The sequence below is a fragment of the Astatotilapia calliptera genome, chromosome 18, assembly GCF_900246225.1.
Source record: "Astatotilapia calliptera chromosome 18, fAstCal1.2, whole genome shotgun sequence".
Taxonomy (NCBI): domain Eukaryota; kingdom Metazoa; phylum Chordata; class Actinopteri; order Cichliformes; family Cichlidae; genus Astatotilapia; species Astatotilapia calliptera.
The window spans coordinates 11,263,988-11,278,454 of NC_039319.1; the positions used below are offsets into that span (position 1 = coordinate 11,263,988).

The 14,467-nt window shown below is 39.4% G+C and overlaps 1 protein-coding gene across 5 annotated transcripts in view; it reads right to left on the bottom strand.

Annotated features, from left to right (window-relative positions):
- LOC113011120 (guanine nucleotide exchange factor VAV3-like) overlaps nt 1-14,467 on the bottom strand; it is a 52,112-nt gene that overhangs the window by 12,772 nt on the left and 24,873 nt on the right. For 4 of the 5 annotated variants that reach the window (XM_026150507.1, XM_026150510.1, XM_026150508.1 and 1 more), the window contains 9 exons: nt 13,493-13,602; nt 11,516-11,617; nt 10,934-11,025; nt 9,508-9,551; nt 8,503-8,527; nt 6,991-7,121; nt 3,301-3,366; nt 3,036-3,070; nt 2,778-2,894 (listed from right to left, as the gene is read on the bottom strand). In XM_026150507.1, the coding sequence (XP_026006292.1) occupies nt 2,778-2,894; nt 3,036-3,070; nt 3,301-3,366; nt 6,991-7,121; nt 8,503-8,527; nt 9,508-9,551; nt 10,934-11,025; nt 11,516-11,617; nt 13,493-13,602 (722 nt within the window). The remainder of the gene's footprint in view (nt 1-2,777; nt 2,895-3,035; nt 3,071-3,300; nt 3,367-6,990; nt 7,122-8,502; nt 8,528-9,507; nt 9,552-10,933; nt 11,026-11,515; nt 11,618-13,492; nt 13,603-14,467) is intronic. The other variant, XM_026150509.1, reaches the window with a different exon arrangement.

Genomic DNA, 14,467 nt, shown 5'->3' on the forward strand with positions numbered 1-14,467 from the left:
GAAGGCAAGATGTTTCCTTCCCTCGTAAAGGCTCCCAAGGTGTTACACACATGCAAACAGCATTCAGCACACACAAACTGACCGCTTGTAGTGTTTGACACCAGACAGTTCCAGTTGATTAGTAGCAGCTCTCTGTGTAAAGCTCCATTATCTCAAATGGCCATCCTGATAATGATCTTAAGCATTGAGACAGGCAATTAGGATTGGAGTGTTCAGAAACTGGCCCTGTACATCAAAGCTTTGAATGAGGAACGGTATGAGTCCACCAAACCAAATGGGCTGGAATGGTGTGTCACAGTCTGAATAGTCTTAACATCCAAACACTATTTCAGAGTGCACCCTCACTTGTTATAATCTCTTGGAGCCATCATGGCAGGTCAGAGGGACTCGATAGTCCTTTCTTTTTTAACAGAGTGAACAAGCTTTGATGTGCCCTGAAACGTATTCACTAGTTAAATGGGCAGGGCTGTATTTGAAAAGAGGAGTACGCAGGCACTCATCTTGTAGATAAAGCAGTCATTTGTTGAGGCCTTAAGGGAAGTATGTTTTATCTACAACTCAAGTGTGTTTCTAGCCATCTTTTGAAATACACAGACTGATAACTGAAGAGCATCAAACAGTCTGATGCAACGCTATCAAGTTTTCGTTGAATATACGTCTGAGACAGATGGTGAAATAGACTATTCGATTCCCCCTCTTTCCCATGCTATATTCAGTTGAATAACTGTCATACAATAACAAAAATGAACTTCTACAAACTTTAGGCATGATGTGCAAATGCCGGACAAGGTCTCCTTCACCAAAAAATGTTTTTAACTAAAACTAGAAAAGTTTTGAGAATTTTGTACTTTAGCAGTGACAATTGAAAAATGTGTCTTTCAAGGAACATTGTTAATCTAACTCTATATTGTCACAATTACAGGCATTTGAGAATCAGAGTACAAATACAAAATGCAGCTATTCAATGATGATTTCATTCATTAAGGGGAAAAAGCCATACAAACCTACCTGGTTAAAAATGCAAAAAAGTAATTGCTCCCCTTGTTAAATAATGAAATAACTGTGATTAACTTGGTTATACCCATAGTCTAACATGGTGGTTATGTGATGGTCTATGGCTGCTTTGCTGCTTTAGGACTGACACGACTTGCTTTAATTACTTAAACCATAAATTCCGCTCTCTAACACAAAATCCTGAATGACAATGTCCGGCCATCAGTTTGTGGCTTGAAGCTCTGGCGCACTTGAGTTATGCAGCAGGACAATGATTCAAAACACACCAGCAAGTTGACCTTTGAATGGCAAAAATAAAAGAATTGAGGTTTTGGAGTGGCCAGACTTAAATCAGATTGAAAGGCTTTGTTTTGATGTTAAACAGGCCGTTCATGTTCAAAAACTCTGCAGTGTGACTGAATTAAAACGAATGTGCCGAGAAGAGTGGGCCAAAATTCCTCCACAGTGATGTGAAAGACTCATTGCCAGATATCGCAAACACTTGATTCCAGATTGTGCCACCCTCTGCAAATTTAGTGGATAATTACTTTTTCACATAGGGGCAGATAGATTTGGATGGCTTTATTCTGTTACAACATGAAATCATCATTTTGAAAGCTTTATTTTGTATTTACTCATTTATCTATCTCCAGTACTATATTTCTAAGTACTGCAAGTACTATATTTCTAATTAAGAGACCAGTAAGCTCTAACTTGACCTTATTTTATTATATCAATTTATAATTATATAACTAGAGAAGGGCCAAGTTTAATTAATTGTTGTCCTTATAGAAAAGTTGTAAAATAAACCACAACAATGGCAAATGCAGTTTAGCGTAACCTTGAATAATAACTGTTGCATGAAATAAACTGATGAAATTTAACCCACAAACGCACTAAAGTGCAAAATTAAGTAACTGTGTAAAACCATAACAAGATGCATCCCTGGATCCATTTCAGCGAGAGACAGCGTTATAGAAAAATCCCCCAGGACGAAACTCTTCCGATTTTAACCAACAAAGCAACAACAGGATTTAATGAATTCAGTTTTATTTCTTCACGCCTGTAGAGCAAACGGCGGCACTTTTTGCTGGGTGAAGGATTTTTTTTCACTGTGAAAATGAATTTTTAATTTGTTGGATGCTTGTGTCAAGAATAGTGAAATTTTTTCGTTGATAAGATGGTCTCTTAGGAAATTAGCTACCTCAACAGTCAGCACTGATGCATTTACATACTAGGAGGGCTGGGAACAGTATGTTTTCTCCCAACTATTTTGTCAACATTTAGAAGCTTGTTAGAAAATTAGGGTGAAAGCAGACACTTCAAAACTTGGACCAAATAGGTTTATATTGCTAGAACAAACCCTAAGAAATGTTTCTTTTCTCATTTTAGACCTTTAGAAGCGACACTGCTTTTCCAAACGTTTGCACTTCAGTATAAACTGTGACTCATTACACCAGACATGATTTTTTTTTGTCAATCTTCAGTTACTAGATGCTGCTGTCACTACAACTTATTTTGCAGTGACGACTGGAACATAGCATGATCTCCTTCTGCTGCAGCCCATCCACTTCAACATTTGATGAATTGTTTGTTTTCTGAGTTATTTGCATGTGGGCATTTTGTTTTCTTGAATTATTCCCACCATCCGTCTCTCGCAAGAAGGTGTTTTTGCCCACAAGACTGGTGCTGACTGCATGTGTTGTGTTAATTTCATTTTTATTTTTTTGGTAAAAGAGTGAAAAATGTCGGAGAAAATAAATAGAAAGCAAGATGTCACTTACTTTATGCTGATTGCATATTCAGTGCACTCTTTACTCCTGTGCCGAATCAGATACGTGCTGTTTTCCCGGTCCAAGAGGGCGACCTCAGCTTGGCATCTTTCCATAGGCCCTGCAAACCTCAACATCCATAAACAGCTACTGTAATTGCACTGATCCACTCACAATGCATTGTCATAGTCAATGTATAGCCAACATTATCTATAATCTGGAGTAAGAATGAACTGTGGCCATCCTTAGACATTTATTTTTGCCACTTACCAGAGCTGGGCAGAGTAATCGACAGGTTTTGGAACCTGGCATAGAAAAATAATTGTGGTTATTTTGAGTTTTGATTGAGTCAGATCAGAAGGTAGAGGTCATTTATGTGATATTCAAGGCATATCTAATAGCTAAAATCCATCTTCTACAGTGAGAAAACTGCAATATAAAAGCACTACATTCTTCTGCCAAAACATCAATACACTGAATGCATTGTAATGATACTAAATTTGTCTTATTGATCACAATAAACATGCACACTTACACACGGGCAAGGCCTCACAGCATCGCTTGGAAAGAAGCCAATCTTGCTTGTAGCCAGATTTTTGCCCTGCAAAGGCAACCGCTTGTTAATCGCATTATATTTGTCTGGGAGCAACTGCACCTCTCTCTCTCCTTCTCTTCCTTTTCTCTTCCCCTCCCACTCTTGCCTCAATAAATCCTCAGCAATTAGCACACAACAAGCACTGCATCTAATTTGTAGCCCGAGTTAATTATGGTTCAAACTCTGCCGGCAGTTAGATTTGTACTGCATCAAAACAAGAGCCTCGTTTAACACTAAATAATGGATCTTATTCTGGTCTTTGAATATCCAAACAGCGTGATCTCTTGGGTTGGTGCTAAAGACTCACAATTGCATTTTAGCTAACCCGCCTGAAGCAACAGGCTTTATGTGAAATCATTAATTCCTCCAGCAAACATGGAGTAACAGACTTTTGTTCTCCAGTTAAATAAACCAATTTGGTCAAACAAATTACTTGTTGTTGTTTTTTTTTACATAGACTTGTCTCTACTTGGATTGTTTAGTTTATTGTATAACCTTGTTTCTCTATTATGTACATTGTCTGGCAGACAGTAATAAGAATATGCATCAGCATTAAGCTGAAGATAATCTGAGTTTCCAGTTCCAAGTTAGAGGTCAATTTGAAGTCCATTGAGCCAATCTGAGAAGACGTTGAGTGGTGAAGGCATGTGGAGCTCTTCATTCGCCTTCCTGCCCCATTTATGCTTTCCTACTCACTCCTCCTTATTAGAGTATAAAATGCTTTTTGGGACCGTGCAAGCCCCGAAAGTAACTAGATTGGAAAGCAAATCTTTACCCATCTCTATGATTCATTCTGTGTAATAACATTTCATCAAAGGTTTTTTGAGAGCCCTTCTCTATTTGTTATGCTTTCGATAAGCGTATGATAAAGATTAAACTTATTACTCTGTTGGCATAAACAGGCAGGAGCCAAGGGATCAAATGAAATTACAGTGATTGATTGTATTGTTCTGCCAGTGGGATGGGGGATAATTGCCTTCTGGGTAACAGGGGATATGAATTCTCAATGTTCTGTAATTCCATCCTCTGGCGCCACTGGGGACATTGGAGATTAAAGATACCCTGTGGAGTTTTCATTGTAAGCAAACATGACTTTGTTAGGATTCAGGGTTTCTTTCCAAAATGTAGTGTGTGACTGTAAGACCTCACAAACTTACTGAAAACAAAACCTTCTATTCCTTCTTTTATTATAGGTATCACAGACCTCTTCTTCAAATGTAAAAAGTAACAGAGGCAAAAATAAACATTTTGAGGCTATATAGTTAATAATAACAAGAAGAAGAAGAAGAAGAACAGAATAAAAGGCTGATCGACATAGTGTTGAAATGAATGAGCGTGGTTAACTGATCCTTGCTGCATGCAGAATGCCAGATAACCAGAGGAATTTATCCCATGGAAAACTAGGCCCACATCATTATTCAAAACAACCACCTTTAGCTACAGTAACTCAAAATAATCATTTCTGTGTGACTGATCAGTTTCTCACATTGTTGTGAAAGAATTTTGGTCCATTCTTCTTTACAGTGTTGATTTTGTTCAAGCATTCATTTCATCTGCTCTCCCTTATGTAGCAGGCTTGTCAGAGAAAAACGTTCTCCAAGTGTGACAATATGGTGCATTTTTATGACCGAGTAACAGCCTCAGACATAAACTGGTTCATCCCAAGGACAGAACGCCCAAACACAGGGTAAAAAACAGTTTATGAGCTGAGTGCAGTGAGGAGTGTTTGGACGTCTACATAGCAGAAACCAAACAGGGACTGCACAAATGCATGGCACAACATAAGAAAGCCACCTTAACAGGACAAACTTCAGCTAGGGTGGCCGTAGTTCAGGTGGCAGAGAGGTGACCTCAGAGTAAAGATGGACAAAGATGGACAAAGATGGCAGATGGGTTGAAAGAACAGTAAAAAAGGCCATCTACATCCACTGTGAATGATCAGCATTGAACACAGGTGATGGCTTACGACACCAACTATCAGCCACCTGCAATCCAATTCTGAGATCCCTTCCCAAGTACGTCAACCCCTATTCACACTATGCCTAAGGTGACCTCAATAGCTCATGTGATGCTGGAGTGGGACAATGTCTTACAGTGGTTTCACCTGTCAGCCCCGGTGACAGGAATGACTCATGCCTTTTTTCACACTTTGGCTCACAGAACACACCTCAGAACCTCCTCCAACCCCTCTTGGATAAGAGGCAAAAAAAACCCTAAAGAAGTTTCTTTCTTTTCAATTTCTGAAGGCTGCCAATACCAGGATGCCAATGAATCTACACAGTCCTGATAGATGATAAACTTCCGTAAAAGAATTTCTTGAAACATGCATTCACACCACTTGAAAACTTGTACAGTCATATTACAATAAGGTTGATTACAATAAGGCGGGTGTTGATAAACCTGGAAACTGCTTGTGTAGCCACTTCTCCCTGCTTTCATAGAGTGCTTTAAAAATTCTGTGTCAGTGCATGTGTGGAAACCAGCTTCATATTTAAACCAATGGAAAAAAAATGATACAAACATAACAGGAATCCGCTTATCAAATACTGCTCCACTGTTGGTTATAAAGTCAACAGGACAGCTTTTAGTTAAGCTATTTACATTATCATTATGCAGAGCTCAGGAATACACAAATGTGTTTTATCAGATAATTCCTGTGATTATCCCCTTCCAACATGCAGGGTTACCATGGTAGCAAACAATGCAGTGCCATCAGGTCTGTGGCATGACATTCTGGTCGCTGCTCTATCAGCTTACATGAAGTCTCATGGCATTCATGTCCTCACCCTCCACTATGTGCTCTGTCACAACAGAGAGAAACATGAAGCACAGGAAATCGGGCTAACTGCCTACTTCCAGCTGCGCTGTTGGCAAAGACTGCAGTACGATTGGACCTGTACCAGAGGAGAAGGATGAGGCTTTAGCACCAAAATAAAGCAGAGTGAGAAAAAGCTAAGGAGGCTGCCGGAAGACCCCAGATAAATCGCCATCCCTTCAAAAATAGAAAAGGTCAAATGCTCTCAACCGCTGGCTGACCTCGTGAGATGGTTGTTAATGTGCCGGTCCCCGAGGTTGCACACCACCATTAGAACGTCCTCCAGAGCCTGAGCTGTATGCCGTTTTATTGTTTCGCCGTGGCAGTCAATTAATCAAGTGGAGCCACTAATTGGTTAGATCATCTGATGTAGCCTCTAATTCAATCTAAAGAGTGAAAGAACAGCCAAATAACCCGTTTGTAATGTAACAGGGGTCCAGTGAAGCTCATACAAATCTTCAGCTGATATTTTTAATTGGAGCTGACCTCATCATACTGTCACATTTGCGGCTCACCTGATAGGACACCCGATGTGATGAACAACAACAATGCAATTAGTGATTTATAGCAAACGGCGGCCAAAGGGAGATAAATTGTTGAAGTCACCACATTAATCTACATTTTTGAAAGCTTTTCTGTCACCTAACGGCATCATCCAGCATTAAAGGAAGATGTAACATACAGCACAGATTCAAAGTCATGACAGTGCAAAGACATTGCGTGCACCACACCAAACCTAGTCAGCCATAACATGTTACTTTTTCATAGAGTCACAGATGTTGAGATAAAACAAGGTTGAGCTGAGTGACACGCACCTGCCACCAAGAGCTGTGCAAGTCGGCAAACATCAGTTCAATGATATCCCCCACGTGAATGCTCAGTGGGGGCGCACACTGAGAAGAGGGGATGCCACTGTAGTCTCTGATCACAACCATCCTGGGCAAACCTAGCAGACAGGGAGCGTAAAGACATTAACACTCAAAATTAGAAACATTTTGTGTGACTTTTTTGAGCAACATAGAGAACTAATACATTGTGATCATTCATTTTATTTAAGGGATATAAATAGTGCAGCTACATGACCGAGAAATGTCATGAAAAAGGTGCTTTTGGTTGATTGCTCAACAAGCAGACCTGGGCTATGCAGTGAAAGATATGAGAAAATACACCTTTTTTTTGGGAAATTCAAGTGAACCACCCATTCCATCATTTTATCCACTTTCACCACTAAAATGCCCAAAATAAATTTCCTGTATTCTTCTTACCCTGAAGGTTTAAGCACATTCTCTAACCTGATGTGTAACAGGTACATAACTACACAATTGATGACAGTGGATTCTGTCAATTTTGATAACAGCCTAAACCATCATACTGTCACTATTCTCAAAAGCAACAATTTGCCATTGCAGGAAATTCATCTCTTTGATTCCTGAATGGCTCAGTACCAATCTTTCCACGGCATGGCAGACAAATACAGCCATGAGCACGGGGCTAAGGCTAAGACTAAATACCCCTGCCAACTTAAAAGACACAGCCACTTACTCTCTCCTGACTCACACATCTAGACTTCTCAGTCGCATCTCCCTTCCAGCCACAACTGCCTTGCAAACCAGCCTGGGGAAACTATTAGCTGGCTCTGACCTCAGATGAATGGAATATCTCACATTCATGTTTTTAATAAGAACAATAAGCACAGATGTCTTTCTCATAAAGGCCCTTATGGAAATTGATTTATCACAAAGGCACAGCTCAGCAGTTGAGGCTGAGGCATATAGACTGCTGGAAGTGTTTTTCTGCCGACATTTCTCCTGCCATGGTTCTCATAATGATTCCACCCACACCAATTCATCTCGGTGCTGTCTAGAGTTTAAGCATCACGGCATGAAGTGAGAAAGAGGTTTCTGTGGTCTGGTTAAGGATTTCTTCTGCATTCTATTATTCATTGGTTATTCTTGCTTAAGTATATTTGTCAAGAGGAAACTGTTGCTGTTCATTACCTCCCTTTAAACACTGCATGCATGTGAGCAAAAGAGATTTGAGTATTTGTGCAGAAGTGCATTTCTAAGGAAGAATCTTGAGGATTTTTTGTGGCCAAAAAAAGAAGCATTTCAGTTGAGTAATATGTGATCAAAAGCGAATCACAGCATTGAAGGGTTAGCTTTAAACCACCCTCTATCTGTTACAAAACTCACTCTGGCCTGTGACTAACCATCTCCTTTTCATCCTGTCTGCGTTTCTGTTTTGCTACAGAAGTGAGATGAAAGAAGCTTAAGAGGTACCACGTAAAGCCCTTAGCAGGTTCACAAAAGTGGTCAAGCCATACTGACCTGGGTCCGCTGGTGTTGTGTTGTCCTGTGAATGGAAAGAGAAAGCAAGATGCAAGAGAGAGAAAAGAGCATGAAACCAAGAAAGGAAGAAAGAAATATGGAGGAAGGAAAAGATTGATAAATATAGAGGTAGAGGTTTCTTACTCCCTGTGTAGGATCAGCCTGACCTGCACAGTGAGTCACATTCTTAATACATCATTCTGTGAGTGTTCTATTTTTAAGGTGGTTAGTTAAACAATATGAAAAGTTAAAGACGGAAATCAAGAGTAAATTGTCAAGGTTTCATCTTTTTAGTATAATAACCAAATAAAAACTGTAAAAGACATAAATATTGTATTATTTTATCCTTGTTATGACTACAATAGATTGTCTGCAAATTATGTGGACACAATGTCTTTATTCTGCAATTGCAGTTGAAGAAGGAGAATGAAACTTGGCCATTTAAGGATATTTTTGAGGATTTTCTGCATAAACAGTTGGCTGTTACGTGCCACAGATTTAGCTATGGACTCCTATACTTCTTAATTGAGGCTCTGTTTCAAAGTTGACACATAAAGACTGCCATCTAAATAGTCAATAAAGACTAAACTGGCGAGATACACCAGCTGCTGTGATTGGACAGCTGTTACATGCTAGTGCTCTGCCTTGTATTTCATTCAAATTGTAGGCGCTACACTCTGTACAAGTCTTTCAATTAAGGAGAGTCTTTAAATCAGTGTAATGTTGCTGCAAGACGAGGAACAATAAAATTACCACTTAAGCAAAGTTTTCAAAAGGGAGTTGACATTTGTATACCAACATCTTTTATCAACTTAACAAGTGTAAACTGTTCACTAGTATGACCAACTCACTGGAATATCAGTTTACATGGGCACAAAATCATTCCTCACTTATATGTGTCCATAGATGAGAGTGCTTTTGTGCTCGGCGCTACAGTTCATCTGTCTCCATAATTATGTTAGCTTAAGTGTCTAAGTCACAGAAGAGAAACAGACCGGGTCTTACCTTGGGTCTCAACTTGACAGGCTCTGCAGTGAGGTGAAGAACAGCTACAGTGAGAGGAATACAATATGAGTGCGTGGTGGCTTTCTGACATGCAACCTCAGCTGTCAACCTCTGCTAGCCCTCATCATGCCTCTGAATGCATAAAGACCACAGCACTTCTGTTAAGAAGGCTTGTCAAAGGCCTCAGCTAGCTTTAGCCAGCCTGTGCATTCAAGGAGAGTAAAGAACTCAAACTACAGCACCAGAATGGTGACACAGGCCCACAACTAGACATAGGAATAAGATTCAGCAAGTACTAAATGAAGCAAACAATTATATATGTAATATATATAATTATATGTAATATAAATATTTGTAATTTGCTACTTTGTTTGCTACTTTGCTACTAATACAGAATTTAGATTTTCCTTCAGGGAGAAATAATCTGTACCTTTTCAGAGGAGTAACAGTGTGTGAAAAACTAAGTACATCGAATTAATCGGTAGCCTTTAGAGCTACCTTTAGCAGCAACAACTTTAAATGACTGGTTTATCTCACATCATTGTGGAGGATTTTTGGCTCCCTGTTGTTCACAGCATTATTTCAGTTCACTGAGATTGTGCATTTCAGTCAGGTTGAGGTCTGCACTTTGACTGGGCCAACTTCATTTCTTATTCAGCCATTCTATTGGAAATCTGCTCATGTTCTGGGGATCATTGTCCTCTTAGATGACCCAGTTTTGGTCATTTCATCATTTTCATCAGCATTATGGCCAAACATCTCCATCTTGTCTGTCCAAAGGATACCGCTCCAGAAGTTACAAACCTAAGCCATGCTGCCATGTTCTTTTTAGAGAAAAGGTGCTTTTTCTTGTCAACTCTCCCAAAGGAGCCATACTCATTTAGTCTTTTCCAATCGTAAAAAGCTGATGTGTCTCTGAGATGTGTCTCTTGGGGTTCTGTTTTGGGTTGGGTTTGTTTTTTCAAAATTTCTCTTGGGTATTAAACGGTCTGATCTTGACCTTGAATTTGCCACTCCTGAGAAGATTGTGGCATTGTGTTAAGACAAAGATGATGAGTTAATTAAGTTCCTTTGATTAGCAGCAACTGGCTTCTACTTTCTCTCTTAATTCTTATAGCAGCAGTTTAGGTGTACTTAGATTTTTCACATGACTGTGAAAATCCACATGGCTGTAAATTTTCTATACAGTTGCAAATCTGGTACGAGTGTTTTATACCAGAAAAAAACTCAAAAGAGTGACCAAACTGTTAAAAGGACTTTCTCTAAGGAGCACAAATGTGCTCAGTCGACTTCATGGGTTTTTTTGCCTTTTAGATGTTTATATTTTGTGTGTTTTTAATCAAAACTGTGGCATGATGGTGATGACAAGGGTCACCCAAAATGTGGGATTGAGCAAAACAATTGGTTTGAGAGGTTTTTCTCTCACCTGTTCTCCCACAGACTCCCAGTCGACCCAGACACTCTTTATGAGCCCCCAGGCCACATTTTAGACAGAGATAACCCTGGTTAAAGATGCCCCTGGAGACAACACAGAATATATTTCATGTACAACAGCGCCCTTATAAGAAACACACTGACATTTAGAATTTGCTCTGAACACCCTCAAGATAAGAGGAATGGTACAGCACGTACCATTCAGCTTTAAAACTGATGATTTCTGTCAAACACTGAGATTCAATTCAGTATCATGTTCTTGATAAAATAATACTACTAACAATTAAACTAAGCTCATTTCAAAATAACCTTCTTTTCCCCAGAAAAAGTGACTGAAAGCCAAAATATATAATGGGTCATTATGTTCCTTCATGCATTCAATGGAAAAAAGATTTGAAAGTTATCTTAAGAGAGCTATCAGTGAAATAACACATGATGGTTTGCTATCTTTGAGCTATTCGTGTAGTTCGAGTTCATGGCAACCCTGTTTCAGGTACACGAGTGTTTGAACTTCATCCCAAAAACATAATCATCTAAAAAAAAACAAAAAGAGCTCACTGACAATTAATCTTACCTAAGCAAAAGATGACAGAAGCTGCAGGAAGTGATCCTTTCAAACGTGTGCATCTTAAAATGGTGGGAGTTGTGGGTGGCCTTCTCCGGTCGGATATTTGATCTAAGACAAAGAAAAATGAGCAAAACGTTGCTTAAACACTAAAATGAACTAGCAGCTCTGCATGGTTGTGCTTAACCAGAGCGCGTTAATGCTAACAAGCATGCATGTGAATATGGTTACGATCACAATGCTACCATATGCTTTGCGGCTTTCATGTTTACCACAACCTCTATTGTAAGCTGTTTCACATATGAGTGTTCTGAAAATGCTGAAACAATCAGGTTAGAGCTTGTCCAAAGTTGTCCTTCCTCACATGTAGCACACAGTAGAAGCTAGCACATGTCAGCCACATTATTACTGAAATATTCTGTTTTTTTAGCCAAGTACTGGCCAGTACTTGAATGCTGTGACCACAACATTGCCTGCTCTACTGTGAAATTGAACACCTGACATACTTTGTTTGAAGAAGTCGACAGGTTAAACCACCTAAAATGGTTCCCATGCACCTTTTTCAGGTAGGCTTAAAAAAAATCCAGAGCTGCATTGAATATGCACAAACAGCTTTAGTTAAACGTGTGAGGATGCTAATATTTGCTAATTGTCTCTAAACACAAACTACAGCCCCAGGATCATGCTGCTCATATGGCTAAAAACATGTAAGAACTACGTTTGTATGAGTGGGCGTCTCAGTAGTGGGAACAATTTTCTTCCTGTTTACTCAAATACAATTCATTCTTAATAATTTCTTCATCAACTAAACAGAGCAACTTTGTTGGGGAAGAACAATCTTTAGTTTATTCCTTCAGCTGATTGAAATAAAAGCAATTTTACCTACAGTGCACGCATCCGAATAAATGAAGAGGACTTGAATGAGCCCAGGCAAATCTAATTTTGATCTGCATGTGTGTATCTGCACCATGAGAGGTGGAAACGTGAATAGCAGGAATAGGCAGCCTTTCTGGAACGTGAATAAACACACAAAACATTTTTGTATTAAACACGCCATCCAGAAGCCACTTAGACTGAGTGCTCCCATAAGTGAGTCCTTCATCAAAAGCCCACATCCTCTTAGGTAGGTACAATTTTCACTTTTTGAATTGGCCCCTTCTGGTGTCATTACTCAATGCACAGAGGCACAAGTCGCTGTTTTCAGGTGCAAACCCTGCCCGTGCGGCAAAACAGTTTTAAACCTGGGGTGAAAATGGATACAGCCTTTTCTTTTAAATTTTGGAAATTACACATTCAGTTTTTAGTGCCAGGGGCTTAATGGTAATGGAAGTGTAGAAATTCATACGTCACTGCATAAAGTTTAAGTTCAAGGAAAGACAGAGAAGTACTAAAACTGCACATTGTGTACTGTACAATTTGCATTGCTGGTACAGTAAACATATCAAGAATACTTTCACCGAGAAGTTTATTTAGAAAGGCCACAGCATACAGTTGGGTTTCACATATATATACAACCCCAACAAAAAAACATTTGTTCAGTCAGAGTGTGATGTCAAAACAAGACAGTATTCTTCCAAATCAACATAAAATAGGATGTGGATGGGATATCTGCCCGCAAAAGCTTCCTACTGTTACAAAATAATATGAAAGATATATCTCCATAAAGCACTGATTTGAAAAACCATCGAGGCAGAGTGACTTCTTTGTAGTTCTGCAGCTCTCTGGAACAGTTTATGTGCAGCTGTATATGTGTGTGTGAGTGTGTTATCTTACTGTTGTCAGCAGTGTGTGCTTGGTAACAGCTAAGACCTGATCAAACAGTGCACATGAAAGAGTCAACACCTCTTTTGGCCTTGGAATAACACACATGCAAACAAAGACAAATAAACAGCGTACACACCCACGCATAAGACCAGTGTGATTACGTGTCTGCAGCACGGCTACCAAACTGTCACCGCTGTGGTGTTCATGTCTCTGTATACTTACATGGCCATTTCAAACTGATCCAGCCACTTCTTCTTCAGCTCTCTGGTCTTAAAAAAGAGTTCAAAGCCCGTGTGCCCCTGCTGGTGTGTCACATAGAACCCGTAGCACCACTGTGGGGTTCAAGAAGAAGGAAATAATCAAATTCACTGGTGTGTTTTGTTTTCTTTTTCTTTCTGATGCATTTTGGGTGCAGAAGCATTTATGTGTGGGGCTAAACTGACTAAATGTATACAGGAATAATTACCTCACAGAATCAACACTTTCGTGGCGGGGGACACAGTAGTTTGGTTGGTGAAAATCTTTCTTCACAGCAAGAACAAACTTTTCATCTATGTCATAAATCCCCAATACCATGACAGGTTGTTGCAATGTAGTTATCCGTTTAACTGTAAATAGTGCATCGTGCTCTGTAATTGGGATGGATGCATTGTCTGAAATACCAGAGAATGACTACTGAGCTACTGGCTGTTAAAACAGCTGAATAAAAACCTTCAGGGAAAATAAAATACACCCAAGTAAACTCTGAGTGACTCCATCCGATGCTGTTGTTTTACTGGTTATCATATATTCCAGTTTGTGAGTTTGTATTCAAGTTAGGAATGCAGATGCCCACACGGTCTTTTGTCAAGCTGAAATTATTGTTTACCATACGATAATAATAAAATAGCGCTTCATTTTTGGAAAACATGTTTATAGGCCTTTTTTTCTTTTTTATGAAAAAAACAGGACAATTTTTACATTATTAAATATGAAACTCAAGTCGAGAGACAGTCACCTTAGCTTCAGTTAGTCTACACTCATTTTTTAATTTAGACTATAATTCAATTCAATTTACTTATATGCCATCTGCTGCAACTATAGTTCTGACTATACATTCATACAGTACTTTAGAAACCAATGCAGGCACAGTGACACCGTCTGCACATTGACAGACCTCGGGGGTCCAAACCTGCCCAATAAAGTCCTTGGGGCCCC